This window comes from Aedes aegypti, chromosome 2, assembly GCF_002204515.2.
Source record: "Aedes aegypti strain LVP_AGWG chromosome 2, AaegL5.0 Primary Assembly, whole genome shotgun sequence".
Taxonomy (NCBI): domain Eukaryota; kingdom Metazoa; phylum Arthropoda; class Insecta; order Diptera; family Culicidae; genus Aedes; species Aedes aegypti.
In genome coordinates, this window is record NC_035108.1 from 304605714 (window position 1) to 304622466 (window position 16753).

A 16753-nucleotide genomic window follows, 5' to 3' on the forward strand; every position below is an offset into this window, starting at 1 on the left:
TTTTTTCATGACAAAAAACTTTGTAGAAAACCACAAAAAAATGTCAAAATTCTTGGAAAAAGTTATGATTAAAACTATGATTTTTAGCGGCCATTCACATACAACGGCATATATCTCAAAAAGTATAAGAGATAGAAAAATCATGTCTTCGACAAAGTTGTTTCAAATTGCCAATTCTACAACTTTGTCGAAGTCACAATGTGTCTATCTAAATGTTTTGAAAAAAATAGTTTTTCTGTCTCTCTGCTAAGTGGATTGATCACAAAACTTTTTTCATCCAAAAATGCGCTTTAATATACCAAGAAACTTCTCCAAACAAACTATATCGCCAAAATCAACGGTTTGGGCGCTATTCAAAAAGCGTATGAAATCGACGAATTATAACACAGCGCAGCGGTTCCACCAGGAAGAATTCCAGAAGAAATTCCTGCAGGAACGCTACAAAAAGACTGCTTTAGGAATTCCACCAGGGACTATTCCAGGAATTCCTCCAAAGATTTTATTAACAATTCTTCCTGGAATTCTGCCAGATATTCCACAAACAAATCCACTACGAATTACCCAAGAATTTCTTCAGGAATTCTGTTCGAGATTTAACATCAGAATTTAGTTCATGCTTCCATAGAATTCTACAAAACTTCTATTTGAGATTACTTCAACAATACTTTCAGATTCTTCAACGATTTGTTTCAGAGTTTCCAGGGATTCTTCAAGAATTGTCTCCCAGGCTTCTTCTAGATTTTTCCTAGAGATCTCCTTTGAAAATTCAAATCCATCAATGATTCCTTCAGGGAGTGAGTTTCATGAGATTCCTCCAGTAAAACATCAAAGGTATTCTTCTGAAATGCCTTCAGAATTGCCTGTATGAATTTTCCTAAAGTTTAAGGGATTACTCCAGAGATTTATGCAGAGTTTCCTTCAGAATTTATTTCAGGTAGTCCTCGAAAAATTTCTCAATGGGTTCTTCAGTCATTTCCTCTAGATTTCACAAGAAATTCGTCTGGGAATTATTCAAGTTGTTTCTCTTTTGATCTATCAGAATTTTTTCAAGAGTTTTCCCATGGATTTCCTTTAAGATCCTCCAAAAATTTCTGCAGGAATTCCAAGAAATTTTCCAGGGCTTCCTCAATAAATTCCTCCAGTTATACTTCTAGGCAATACTTATGAACTTCCTTCTAATATTTCTTTAAGGAAGGCTGCAGGTATTTTGTTGTGCTACTTGAGTACCCCTAACCGATACAAAGTGTTAGTTGTAGTAAACCGATTTAGACCCGACGGGCGAAAGTTCGTGTCGTGGTCGAAAACGCAACGTGAAGATTGCATTTCGGCTCACGTTCGTAAGTGTGACGATTGTCATGCGATTGAACCGAGATGAAATTGGATCAGGAGAAACAAGTGGTTGTGTACTTCCGTTAAATCGTCAGTCATTCTGGTAACTATCGTAGTCGCGATCAGATGTGAATGTATTTCTACCATCTTTCGTTCATTACACTACACATAACAGTTTTTCGAGGAAGACATTTGTTACTTCGGTTAGGGACAAGTTATATCAATACTAGCTCATAGATTTTGAGAAAAACAGAACCGCTTATCACACTTATATGAAGGTTCAACCACGGCTTTCCAAAATGAGCCATTTTTTAAGTCTCCAATGATCCAGGTATGAAATCATTATATCATTTGATATGGGCGAATGCTGTAGATAAGGTCTGTGAAGAATCTCACCCCATCGTTGATGTTTTAGAAGCTTTCATCACAAAGATATTGAACTCGATGACCGCATGATAAAATTTGACGGTATGCTTCCAATTTCTCACTGGTAAGGTGAAGCTAACAGATCAAAATCATGTCCAAAGTGAAAAACTGAGTCTTTACAGATTAAACAATACAAATAATGAATAACATTTGGGGCCTTCCTTAGCCGAGTGATTAGAGTCCGCGGCTACAAAGCAAAGCCATGCTGAAGGTGTCTGGGTTCAATTCCCGGTCGGTCCAGGATCTTTTCGTAATGGAAATTTCCTTGACTTCCCTGGGCGTAGAGTATCATCGTACCTGCCACACGATATACGAATGCAAAAATGGAAACTTTGGCAAAGAAAGCTCTCAGTTAATAACTGTGGAAGTGCTCATAAGAACACTAAGCTGAGAAGCAGGCTCTGTCCCAGTGGGGACGTTAATGCCAAGAAGAAGAAGAAGAATAACATGTATGTTTCGTTCACATTTTCCATATAAAAACTACCATGAAACATGATATGGCAATTTCCGCATTTTTTATGAGCCATATTGTATACCTGATGTTACATGTTACCCCGTTTAACGGTACACTGCATAAAATTTGATACGCGATTCTGTATATTGTCTATCCTTTTTTCTTCTGGGATTTGAAAACTAAGCCGGAAGGAACAGAAATTGATTGAAAATCAATACGATTCCAGTGAAGGTATAATAGCGATCCTTCACAGACTTGGAGTCATCTGGAAATGCTAAATAATATGTGATGCAATTCGAAAGCTACTATCGTCTAACTTCATACTAGAGTTAATAATACATTATACATAGTATTCTTCCATAGGAATATACTTACAAAAGTACATGTTTCTCGTTACAGATCAAACTGGTAGACGTGGAGAAGGTCGAGTGGTTGAACCGGCGGTCCTACAGCGCAATTGGCTTGCTTCTCGGGTCCCGAGAGGGTCGTGTCTTATTGCGCTGTGACCAAGGCCTCGAGGATTGGTTTGAGCTGCTGGAGGAATGCACTCTGAGCAGTAAGGAACGTCGTCGTGCCCTTCGCCTGACGCAGGGACCCCGATCACGTGCCTCGCTAGCCGCTCCGGTGTCGCACAGTTCGCTGCAAAACAACCATCTCGGCCTCGGTGGAACCTACTCGGGTGCGATCGAAGACTGGCTCATGTCCCGGCACCACAAAACGTCCAGCAACCACCACCATCTGCACTTCCTGCACTCGGATTCCGTGCCCGATCTGAGCACCATCAACGAGAACGGTCTAATCAGTGGAATGCTGACAAATCACTCTACGCCGAAGAAGGTCCCGAACGCACGGCACAACTTCATCGGAAGCTCATCCAACGGCTACAACAGCCACAACGGAAGCTTCAGCAACGGGTTACCGTACTCACCGCTAAAGAAGCTGTCGGACAACTTCCTCAACGGCAACAGCACCTACATTATCAACGATGAAGACGAAGAAGTGGAACTGAGACGAGGAGGACGATACAGGGACAATGACGATCTCTACCGACGACCCCTGGGGCCGTCAGGGAACGACAGCAATAGACATTCTCGTAAGATTGAGCTCACGTGGTTTCTTCATGAATTTCGTATTACCAAGACTTCCCATTTCAGTACTAACCGATCTGGACTATTCGGCCTGTGATAGCGGCCTGGACACGCCACCCTCGACGCACCGTCCGTCCAGCTGTCGCGACAACGTGTTCATGATTGCAGCCTACAACCACCACAACCAAAGCATCAATAAGGACAAAACCACCGACACGGGAATCAGCTCGTCCCGCGGTACTTTGGTGTCGCCGGCCAACAGCATTCGCCACGGTTTCCTCAACATCAATAACAACATGAACAGTTATGGATCCAGGTAAGATAGACATTCTAAAGCTTGAAGAATGTGGCTCAAATGCGATTTCTGGGATTCCAGGTACAGTGTCCAGGAGCAGAAGATCCTTCGGGCACGCAATAATGCCGAAGAGAACAAGAACTCCATTCGGTCGATTCGCGCGGAGTTCTTCGAGCAGAACAAATACAACAACAACATCACCAACGGACATCACTACCATCCACAGCAGGCGCAACAGGGAAGCATCGGAAGCAACGGAAACATACATCAGTTGCAGCAGCAACATTACCACAATCACAACCATCAGCATCTGCAGCAGCAGCAACAACATCAACTGCTACAGCAACAGCACAGCAACGGGCTGAACAACAATCCCAATGGGCACTACCAGCAGCACTACAATGGGAACAGTATTAACGGCAGTGTCAACGGAAACGGGACAGCGGCGTTGCGAGACCGCTATCAGCACCCAGCACTGGCTGCAATCATCAACGAATCACAGGGAATGAAATTTAGAGGTGAGTTTCGATGATTTGTAGGAGAGCACAAAACCTGGACTATATAATACCCCGTCAGTTTCAGTAGAGATTTGATGTGCTTGCTCGGAATAATAGCACCATATGCGGGCGTCCCTCTTCATAATGTAAAAACACACTAGATTTGTGGGCGTCTCTCATCACAGTTGAAGGTTCCATGGATGCGCATTTCTTTTATGGGCGTACCACCTTGCAATGCTAAAACACTTCCAATACACTTCTGATTTGGCTGGGTAAATGGCTGGGCATGGCGTACCATTGGTACCTCGCGTACCTGAAGGAATAAAATAGACCCCTCTGTGCGGTCCTTAGCCTCTTGCCCAGCAACTCCTATCCCTACCTCCTCGCGGTACTGGCCGGGGTACGAGTAACCTCAGGGAAGATCGGGTAACCAACCCCCGGTGGGAACTTTGGTCGTATGCTGACAGGGAAGGGGGGGTTTGCTTTTGCTTCTGCAAACCTGGAGCGTCTGTACTCCATGTTAGGAGCGGCTCACAACAGCGTCTGTTCCCCATGTCAGGGGCGGCTGATCATCGTCCGAGTGCCAGAGAAGGACTCTAAGCTAAACTGCGCACTATGGCCCTCCGAACATTTAGGGGGAATGGTCCTCCGGAAATCTAGGGGGTTGGTGTCAGGCCCTGCAAGCCAACCGTAAAAACACATCAGCACAGGAACGTCAACGAGAGAATACGGACCGGAACAATCGGCAAAGACCACAGCGACGAAAATGGACTAGCGATTGGAAACTCGGTACGTGGAACTGCAAATCTCTCAACTTCATCGGAAGCACACGCATACTCTCCGATGTACTGAAGATCCGCGGTTTCGACATCGTAGCGCTGCAGGAGGTGTGCTGGACAGGTTCGATGGTGCGAACGTTTAGAGGTAATCATACCATCTACCAGAGCTGCGGCAACACACGTGAGCTGGGAACAGCTTTTATAGTGATGGGTGATATGCAAAGGCGCGTGATCGGGTGGTGGCCGATCAACGAAAGAATGTGCAAGTTGAGGCTCAAAGGCCGGTTCTTCAACTTCAGCCTCATAAACGTGCATAGCCCTCACTCCGGAAGCACTGATGATGACAAGGACGCATTTTACGCGCAGCTCGAACGCGAGTACGACCGCTGCCCAAGCCACGACGTCAAGATCATCATAGGAGATTTGAACGCTCAGGTTGGCCAGGAGGAGGAGTTCAGACCGACGATTGGAAAGTTCAGCGCCCACCGGCTGACGAACGAGAACGGCCTACGACTGATAGATTTTGCCGCCTCCAAGAACATGGCCATTCGCAGCACCTACTTCCAGCACAGCCTCCCGTATCGATTCACCTGGAGATCACCACTGCAGACGGAATCACAAATCGACCACGTTTTGATCGATGGACGGCACTTCTCCGATATTACCGACGTCAGAACCTATCGTGGCGCTAACATCGACTCTGATCACTATCTAGTGATGGTGAAACTGCGCCAAAAACTATCCGTTATCAACAATGTACGGTATCGACGCCCGTCTCGGTATAACCTAGCGCGACTGGCCCAACCGAACGTCGCTGCCGCATACGCGCAGCACCTCGAGGTAGCGTTGCCGGAAGAGGGCGAGCTTGACGAAGCCCCTCTTGAGGACTGCTGGGGCAACATAAAAGCAGCCATCAACAACGCAGCCGAGAGCATCGTCGGGTACGTGGAAAGGAGGACATGTAACGATTGGTTCGACGAAGAATGCAGGCAGGTTTTGGAGGAGAAGGATGCAGCGCGGGCTGCAATGCTGCAGCAAGGAACGCGACAAAACGTGGAGCGATATAAACGGAAACGTAAGCAGCAAACCCGCCTTTTCCGGGACAAAAAGCGCCGCCTGGAAGAAGCGGAATGTGAAGAAATGGAACAGCTGCATCGTTCACAAGAAACGCGAAAGTTCTACGAGAAGCTTAACGCATCCCGAAAAGGCTTCGTGCCGCGAGCCGAAATGTGTAGGGATAAGGACGGAAGCATCTTGACGGACGGACGTGAGGTGATTGAAAGGTGGAAGCAGCACTACGATGAACACCTGAATGGCACGGAGAACACAGGCGCCGAGGGTCACGACAGCGGAGGAAGTAACTACGTCAGCACGGCGGATGAAGGAAACCAACCTGCCCCCACATTGAGGGAAGTTAAGGATGCCATCAACCAGCTCAAGAATAACAAGGCCGCTGGTAAGGATGGTATTGGAGCTGAACTCATCAAAATGGGCCCGGAGAGGTTAGCCACCTGTCTGCACCGGCTGATTGTCAGAATCTGGGAAACGGAACAGCTGCCGGAGGAGTGGAAGCAAGGGGTTATATGCCCCATCTACAAGAAGGGCGACAAACTGGAATGTGAAAACTATCGTGCGATCACTATCCTGAATGCCGCCTACAAAGTGCTATCCCAGATTATCTTCCGTCGTCTATCACCAATAACAAATGAGTTTGTGGGAAGTTATCAAGCTGGTTTCATCAACGGCCGCTCGACAACGGACCAAATCTTCACTGTACGGCAAATCCTCCAGAAATGCCGTGAATACCAAATCCCAACGCATCACCTGTTCATCGATTTCAAAGCGGCTTATGATAGCATCGACCGCGAAGAGCTATGTAAAATCATGGACGAGTACAGCTTTCCCGGGAAGCTCACAAGACTAATAAGAGCAACGATGGACGGTGTGCAGAATAGCGTGAAGATTTCGGGCGAACATTCCAGTTCGTTCGAATCCCGCCGGGGACTTCGACAGGGTGATGGACTTTCGTGCCTGCTGTTCAACATCGCGCTAGAAGGTGTCATGCGGAGAGCCGGGTTCAATAACCGAGGTACGATTTTCACAAGATCCAGCCAATTTGTTTGCTTCGCGGATGATATGGATATTGTCGGCAGAACATTTGGAACGGTGGCAGACCTGTACACCCGCCTGAAACGTGAAGCGACAAAAGTCGGCCTGGTGGTGAATGCGTCAAAAACAAAGTACATGCTGATAGGCGGAACCGAGCGCGACAGAGCCCGCCTAGGAAGCAGTGTTACGATAGACGGGGATATTTTTGAGGTGGTTGATGAGTTCGTCTACCTCGGATCCTTGTTAACGGCTGACAACAACGTTAGTCGTGAAATACGGAGACGCATCATCAGTGGAAGTCGCGCCTACTATGGGCTCCAGAAGAAGCTGCGGTCGAGAAAGATTCACCCCCGCACCAAATGTACCATGTACAAAACGCTTATAAGACCGGTGGTCCTCTATGGACATGAAGCATGGACCATGCTGGAAGAGGACCTGCAAGCACTTGGAGTGTTCGAACGAAGGGTGCTTAGGACGATCTTTGGCGGAGTGCAGGAGAACGGTGTGTGGCGGCGGAGAATGAACCACGAGCTCGCTAGGCTCTACGGCGAACCAAGTATCCAGAAGGTTGCGAAAGCCGGAAGGGTGCGCTGGGCAGGACATGTTGCAAGACTACCGGACAACAATCCTGCAAAGATGGTGTTCGCGTCGAATCCGGTTGGCACAAGAAGGCGGGGAGCACAGCGAGCGAGGTGGCTTGATCAGGTGCAACAAGATCTGGAGAACGTGGGCCAAAATCGAAGTTGGAGAGACACAGCCATGGATCGAGTAAATTGGCGTAACATCGTTAACGAGGTTTTATCAAATCATTGATGTAACACCAACTAAATAAATAAATAATAACACTTCTGATTTGCGAGAGTCCTATAATTTGAAAGTGCAGTTCCTCCAAGGGTTCATTCACAAATTTCATAACGCCGAAAATGGCAATTTTCGACACCCACCCACCCCCTCGTAACGCTTTTTGTATGAACATTCTACGAATTTTGTATGAGCTGTAACATTTTGAGGACACCCACCCACCCCTTTCAGCGTTATGAAATTTGTGAACAGACCCCAACATCCTCTTGATTTGCAAGTGCTTCACCTCGTAATGGAGTTGCACTTCCTACATACTCTAAATGTATGGACATCCCACTTCAACGGTAGAACATTTTCAAACAACTCTTGATTTGAGGCTGTATCAGAAGTTGTTCTCGTCCAAATCTCTAACTACGCGATCAACACTATCGTATGCTGCAAAAAAAAAAAATAAATGTGATACGTTAGGACAATAGAAATATAAGTAGTAGAACGCTAGTGGCGCTGTTATCACAAAATAGAATTATTTTATTAATACTTACTATTGAAATTTTTGATCGTTTGTTTAGTACCATGTTGTACACTGATAAAAAATACCTAGTAATGTCAACCATAACTGCATATTTAACTTTACTATGCCACAATATGGTAACAATAAACACGTATTATTTGATGTTTACCACATTATAGTAATCATTACTATGGCTTAACGCCAATTAAAATGGTAAATTTAACTACATATTTTAGTCAGCCATACCGTTGACAAAAACTGTCAGTTCCAAGTTTAAAGTTCGTGCACGACTTCATGATTATAAAAGAATTGAAAATAAGGTACTTTCTTCAAATTGTTACTTTAGAAGCTCGAAATTCAATTATTTGATTTTAGAGGACGGAGCAAGCCAACTGAAGCAACTGGAGAACGATGGAAGAGACAAATCCACACCAACAATAACGCCACCATTCCACCACCGGTTCAACTAGCTTCATCTGGGACCAACCGGAGGAGGTGGAATGGAATGCGAGGGCTGCGGGACATCACCGCGTCGAACGATGGATATCTGCTGCAGGAGTTCGGCAATGGGATCCACAGATTCCCGTCCGGAGGCGGCTGAAAGCGCAGAGGTTAGATTACCGCCTCGCAGCTGCTAGCGGTCTACATTTTCATGAATTCACCGGGACTAACCGGAGGAGGTGAAATGGTTTCAGGCGGTTCCGGAGGTTCTCGCGATGCATAGTTGTTGAGGTTGGCTACTGGTGGCCAGAGTGATGTTGGCGCTAGGAGGCCAGAGTGATGTTGCCGGAGGAGGTGAATTGGTTTCAGGCGGTTCCGGAGGTTCTCGCGATGCATAGTTGTTGAGGTTGGCTACTGGTGGCTAGAGTGATGTTGGCGCTATCACTCTGGCCACCAGTAGCCAACCTCAACAGCGATGCATCGCGATAACCTCCGGAACCGCCTGAAACCAATTCACCTCCTCCGGCAACATCACTCTGGCCTCTTAGCGCCAACATCACTCTGGCCACCAGTAGCCAACCTCAACAACTATGCATCGCGAGAACCTCCGGAACCGCCTGAAACCATTTCACCTCCTCCGGTTAGTCCCGGTGAAGTCATGAAAATGTAGACCGCTAGCAGCTGCGGTCCCAAACAAGGGGATCTAACATGCACTTCAGCTCATCAGACGGTAATCTCATCTCTGCGCTTTCACCCTCCGGACGGGAATCTATGGATCCCATTGCCAAACTCCTGCAGCAGATATCCATCGTTCGACGCGGTGATGTCCCGCAGCCCGCGCAGCTGCAACAGCATCAGATGCAAATCCAGTTGGAACGGCAGCAAGTTACGGTGTGAGCTGTGACTCTCGCTTTGTTGATAGCACCTTATTTTACATCATTCAGCAAACGTTTTTATTTTATTTGATGAAACTGTTATTCCTCCCCATGTAACAATAAAAAATAGATTACAAAATAAAAAAAATACCAATGTAAACAAACCAATAAACTGCATATATCATACAACTACAGACAGGGGTTGCTTTTACTAAATCCATATAATCATTATTACCAGCAACATGGTAAATTTAACTACGATGGAACTCACATAGTAAATTTCACGATGGTATAGTCACGCCAATAATAAAACATGTTCTGTTGAAATCAAGTGGTAAAAATGTTTTAATTTCACCCTCGACATGGTTAGCGTTACTATGCTTTTCCTTTCAGTGTAGAGAATGTTTTATTATGGTTGAAAAATTTGATTTGACACTTACAGTGGCCCAATTTCATATTCGTACAGGATACTGATTCCACATCAAGTTAGTAAAAAAACTATTAAATGAAGTATTGAGCTACAAATACTTTATCCACATTGAAGGTAATAGGTGTCATCTATTGTTTGCCAATCACAAAATGTTTCCATTTACATTCATCTTTGGATTAATAGAAAAGTATTGAATTGATGTCTAAAATTCACCCAATTCCATATTCGTACACCTACCAAAATTCAAACGCACAACGTTCAAAACTAAATTTAGAAGCTCTATTTGATTACTGAAGTGCTTTATTATAATGTTCAGATGTAGTGAAATACATTTGGACAATTTATTAGTGGACATATATAAAATTTAGGTAAAATTATGAGAAATGCCAGTTTCCAATGATTTTTGCTATAAAATCCAATAATTCGAACAATAACGTTTATTTTTGTCATTGGATCCAATCTATAGATTATACTCGTAAGCTCTGATAGAAATTTAGTTGAAATATATACACTTTACAGAAATCATAAACAGTTTTTATCCCTTTTGAGTTCTGAAAATTGTTGTGCCATAAGTTCAAAACTCTTCTAAAATGATATTTTTGATCAATGTAAACCAAATGTTCATTCTAAACAATAGGTAAATGTTAATTTCGAATTTGTCTGTAAAAATAATTTGAACTACGAACTTCGTTTTACAATAAAGTACCCTAAACTACGCTGTACATACCTCTACATAATTGATGTCATCGTAATATTCAATTATCTTTGAAATAATATTTAAATTATATTCAAAATAGCACCCTATTTAGCAATTTATTGATTTTATAAGAAAAATACAAAATAACTTGAATGAGCAGAGAGCATTGATACACTATTTAATAGAATATATCCTGTTGTTTTCATCATTTTAAAAACACGTTTGTGTTGCGGTTATGGCAATAATTTTTATTCTATAAATCTCTATAATCATGTTTGGTAGTAAAATGTAAATTAAAAATGATAATTACCCAATGTTTTGGTAGGAACATTAACTATGGATTATGTATATACATTTAGGAGCCAAACATAACGAAATTGACTAAAATTTTTAGTTTTGGATTTGTTATAAATATTATATTACCTAAGATTCAAAAGTATAAGTTGTCGATATCCACTCTTAGCTACTCTAAAATTGATTATAATTTTTTGAAACTTGTGCAATATTCGCAATTATCATTCTTAAGGAAGTGATGTTAAAAAAAATGCAATTTATTGTTCGACTTACCGAATATTTTAGCAAAAAACATGTGAAAACTGGTATTTTTCTTAAATTTACTTAAGTTTCAAATATATCCGTTTATATTTTTTTTTTTTTTTATAATTCAACGAAGAGCTAAAGTAGTCATCTAGTCCATTAAAAATTAGTTTTGAATGCTGTATACTTCTTTTTTGTTAGGTGTACGAATATGGAATTGGGTCAATTATAGACACAATCTCAATACTTTTCCATTATTCCAATGATTTAAGCAAATGAATACAGTTTGTCATTGCCAAACAATAGATGACATCTATAACCTTCATTATTGATAAAGTATATCGAAGTCCATGCACCATTTAATAGTTTTATACCAACTTGATATGAAAACAGTGCCCCGTACGAAAATGAAATTGAGCCACTGTATAGACCCGGTACTCAGACTGTCAGAGCGTGGCAAACTAGATGTTGGTCACACGAGCAGTCGCGACATTGGCCTTCTACGGCTAATGCTTCTACTGTTAGGACCTTTTGTTCACGGTATTTTTAAAGGATTTGTCGTAGAGTTGTAATTTATTCCGTTGTAAATAGGCCGTAACGAAGCTGCCTGATAACTTCCCATGGTTTTGTTTACTATAATAGAAATATTAGTAGTAGAACGCTAGTGGCGTTGTTGTCACAAAACTGATTTTAATTATTTTTACCTTAAATGATGGGTTTTCATTGTTTGTTCAATACCGTGTCGTTGTTTTGGTTTTGAAAATTGATCTGACACTTTGACGCCCGGTACTCACGCTGTCAGTTCTTGGCAAACTAGATGTTGGTAACACGAACAGCAGCTACATTAGCATTCTTAGGTTAATGCTTCTACTATTACTATACTGCCCATAATTGCATATTTGTAACATTTGACAATAGTAAGCATTGAGTAAATGGAAAACCAAATGTGCATTTTACAGCAGTATGGGAGGAAACTAAAATTTCTACAAATTACCGGGAACTCAAAATTCTTTGTTTGAGGCTGATATTCTGTACCACTCATTACGCATACTAGGTGAATAGTCAGAAAATAATTCTGATAGGGTGATGTGTTAGTATCCATCGTATTAAGCATTGATCAGTGAGAACTGCAATTTTACCAGTATTGCAGTGAATGATGCTGATACAAACCGATGTCAAACAATTCTTTCTCAAAACGGCTTTAGCATTGTACAATAACATTTTGATAAATCTTGATCTCTTTTTGGAAATAATGCAAAGAAAATGCATCTTACCGTATTCTCAGTCCGTCGTATCGTTTTCAACTCCGTCGCAATCAGTTTCCAGATTCGTCTCACAACTTACGGCTCACTGTGTGTATTGAATGGTTAAAACACAACATATCAACGCTATAATAAAATGTTTTACTAGAATATATAGATCTACGGGCATCTCCCTCCATTCCTTCAGCATGATGGAATATACTAATTTCCTTTAAAATTAATTGTTCGTCATCAAAATTCAGCCCAAACATATGAACACAATTCCTTTTGACCGTACAATTATGGCATTTGCTCACAGTACAGCGAAAACAACACAATCAAAGGAATCGTATTTTTACGTCGAGCGTCGCGCACACATTGATGAGCACAAGCTTTTTTTTCTCAGTACGACGGATTGAACTTTGTTTACATTCTAAATTATTCGCGGCGGTTGAGGAAATTTCGTAAAATTTGTTGATTTATTGGAGTTTTACGGCGTGTGATTGGAATGAAATCCTTCAGTGAAGAAGTACGAAGGTTTTCCATAGTGAAAATAAGTGCCCGGCGAAGTAAGTCACCCACGGGGGCGGGAAGAACCTTGTGTTGGAAAGTGGTGTGTGGCTCAGTCGATCGCTAAGCATTTCTCTCAAATCGTGTTCGTCCATGCGATTTCGGTAAAAAAAGTGCAAAATGAATAATTGAACTGAAGTTATTTACCGAAATACAGTAGTTTTATTGCATTTTTGGTGTACAAGTGTACAAACCATAACAGCTTTCACAAAATTACACTTGGAAAATGAATCTATGTTGCAGGTAAGTTTGAATATCCGCCGTAGTGGAACATTTAAAGTTTAATACGACGAATAGTTACGCTTACGACGAAGTAGAACAAAACCCTAGAAATTTCATTGCTATTGGGTAGTATCCACTTCGTAAGTACTGTGCAAAAGGATAGGACAAGTAATGGCCAAGATATACTTCAGCTGTCCAAATTGCTTGAGCTGTATCCAGTTGACAAGTAGAGCTGATTTCATAACATTGGTAACGCCTGCCGTACAAATCAAATGGAGCTGTCACTATTCCGTACGGAAAAATGTGCCGCTCTATTATTCCGCAAGTAAAAGTGACACTTCGCTCATTCGGAATCAGCTGTCAAAATTACTTTGGTAATTAGCAACAAATTGCACTTGACCGTTCTACTTAGGGCCCATTCACAAATTTCATTACGCTAGAGGGGGTGGGTGGGTGTTGTCGGGATGTTACGGCTCATACAAAACTCATAAAATATTCATACAAAATGCGTTACGAGGGGGTGGGTGGGTATTGAAAATGGCCATTTTCGGCGTTATGAAATTTGTGAATGAACCCTTAGGATGTGGATACCAGGCTTATTACATTATGAGAGTAGAAGCATTAACCTAAGAATGCTAATGTCGCTACAGTTCGTGTTACCAACATCTAGTTTGCCACGCGCTGACAGCCTGAGTACCGGGCCTCAAAGTGTCAAATCATTTTTAAAGACCAAAACAAATCATTGGCAATTGAAAAACAGCGAAAACTCATAACTGAAGGTAAAAATAATTAAAATCAGTTTTGTGGTAACAGCGAAACTATCGTTCTACTACTAATATTTCTATTATTATAAGGCTCATTTGAAATCTCAATGTGACTGTTATGCTATTATAATAACCAATGTGACAAAATAACTTGGTACCGTAATCCGGGGGCAAATTGATCACTGAGGTGAATTTGATCAGGTCGGTACCAAAAATCATTTCCTTCCGAAGATGCTGAAGGCACAGACAAACAGACGTAACACTTAGAACAAATTTCTTTAAAATCCATCGCCCAGTTTACACCATCAACATCTGGTGAGCATATTGCACGACATACTGTTTCGTGCAACAAGACCTACAGATGGCGGTAGTGTGAAACGTCAAACACGAAGCGAAACGATGCGCGCGCCTCTGGTTGTGGAATTTGTAACGTGGTGAATTTGAAATAATCGTTAAATGAGTGGTCGATGGAATTTTCGTCAGTGTTACGTCTGTTTGTCTGTGCTGAAGGATTCATTGGCACCACAGACATTCCATGTTTTCTAGTTTATAGATGTCTTATGATAATTTGAACTATTTAATTTTTATTGGTGTCAGTTTTGCATAGAAATATTCACACTTTTGGAAGGTGTAAGCGATACAGGACTGTGTAAGCTTAAGTTTGAACTACTGAACTATATCATACAGCTTAGCAAGTATTGTTTTTAACTCATAAAACCGTTTATTCTCAAATAATTTGCTTATTTCAAGAGAAATTGCCTACATTTAGGCGTATTAGGCAGATTTTCAAAGTTTAATTTTGCAATACAATCATGAAATACTCGAGTTGTAAGAGTTTTAACGTCATTTTCAGATTCAGGAGACCCAAATTTAGTAGATAGAGATTTTTTTTATTCTTAAACCTGCTTCGTCATATGATGATTAATTTCGCCCCAATGTGTAATTTTAATTTTTTAACAATAAAACTATTCGCAACGCAGCGAATGAGTTAATGCGCGTACTGAACATTGTTCTTGCCCAAAATTATTAGGGGCGTCGAAATCATGGTGAAAATTTCTCATTCTAAAGATTCTTCTAGCCATTCTTTTAGGAATTCGTCATAAAATTCCTTGAATGTTATCTTAAGATATGCTAAGAAGATTTTCTTCAAAATTTGCTCCAAAAATCCTTCACCAGTCCATTAACGGAAATATAAATAATATTCTCTTAGAATCCCAGGATATTACAACGAAATACCTTGAAAGTATTCAGAACAGAAATGTTTCTAGGAAAATAACAAAGGTTGATTCTAGGATTAGTGAAATTCGTGTAAAAAATATTTCGAGAAATCCTATAATAAAGCTCGCATGGAAATTTTCCAGAAATACTTCCAGTCGTTTTCAAGACCAATCCTCCAACAATACCCCACAGATTATCTATGGAATTGCTCTATGAATTCTTCCAGGTTCTATGCCACAAAACTTATAAGAAAATCTTCCAGGAAATTGACAATAAAATTAACCATGGATTCCTCATAAGTTTCTCAATTAATTGGGATTTCTTTCAAAGATTTCTTGAATTATTCATAAGGTAAAATTTACTTGGGTTCTACAATTTAAAAGTTTATTTAGTGTTTACAACCACAAAATAATAATGCAGCTATCCAGCTTTTAACGCTACACGCAAAAAAAATTGTGCGGTAAAAACTACCATTTTAGGGGGTTAACTTAAGCGCTCGCACCGGCAATTTTCAGCAGACCAGAAATGCGCTTGATTTTACCATGTCTGTTGTCGAAATCAGATTGTTGTAAATTATTTCTGTCAAATGTACCAGTAATGTGGTGGGATGTACCGTAAATATAGTAAATTGGTCTGAAATTCCATGGTAGTTTCAAGAATGGGCATAGTCAGCTACAATAGTAATTTTTACCACAGAATTTTTTCTCGTGTAGCTATAAAACTCCAGGGGGTGATTCGATTTTGACATTTCTTGCCTACCGATTTTATAGTGAGATCTTAGTAGGCAGGGATTTGCGTTTGATTCAATTGTCAAGAATTTTCACTTGTTATGCATTATTTGTATCAAGTCCATGTAGTGGATAAAAGTTCTATGATAAATAATGAGAAAAAAAATAACGAGTCTGACACATCAATAGTTTATCATCCAATAGAAACTTACTATAATATTCAGAAAAAATATTGTCACAACAAACGCATGATGAAATAGTTTACTAATATCTCAAGAAACTAAATGAAATCAACCTGACTAGCTGGTTTTTGAGCGTGTCTGACAAAAAAACTAGAGAACATAATTTGTTATTACGATAAGGAATTGGGAAACGAAACCAGGTTGTGTGTGAGAGATCATCGTTTGAACCACACTGAACGAAATCTCCCGCCATGAAATGAATGATTTGTAATTCACATGTCTACAAATCCTCATATATCTCATTTTAAATGATTATTCAAGAATATGAGCATTGACCGACTATCAAATTAAAATCATCCAATATGTGGATGGCTTTCAGTATACATTCGAATGATTATAAGTAGATTATTGAATTATGCCTATACGAATGAATAACATGCAGCTTCTGACGTATTTTCTTTTCTTCGATGTCCCAAACCAAAAATCATTCAATTGTAGTCCAAAAACTCATATGAGTAGTTAATGATGCTAAACTTGAAATCATCCTTGTCAATGTTGT

The 16753-nt window shown here is 41.1% G+C and overlaps 1 protein-coding gene across 1 annotated transcript in view; it reads left to right on the top strand.

Moving 5' to 3' along the window:
* Nucleotides 1–16753, top strand: part of LOC5574506 (GATA zinc finger domain-containing protein 14) — a 548034-nt gene that overhangs the window by 519918 nt on the left and 11363 nt on the right. The window contains exons 5-7 of the mRNA XM_021845578.1: nt 2609–3302; nt 3364–3613; nt 3674–4110. Of these exons, the coding sequence (XP_021701270.1) occupies nt 2609–3302; nt 3364–3613; nt 3674–4110 (1381 nt within the window). The remainder of the gene's footprint in view (nt 1–2608; nt 3303–3363; nt 3614–3673; nt 4111–16753) is intronic.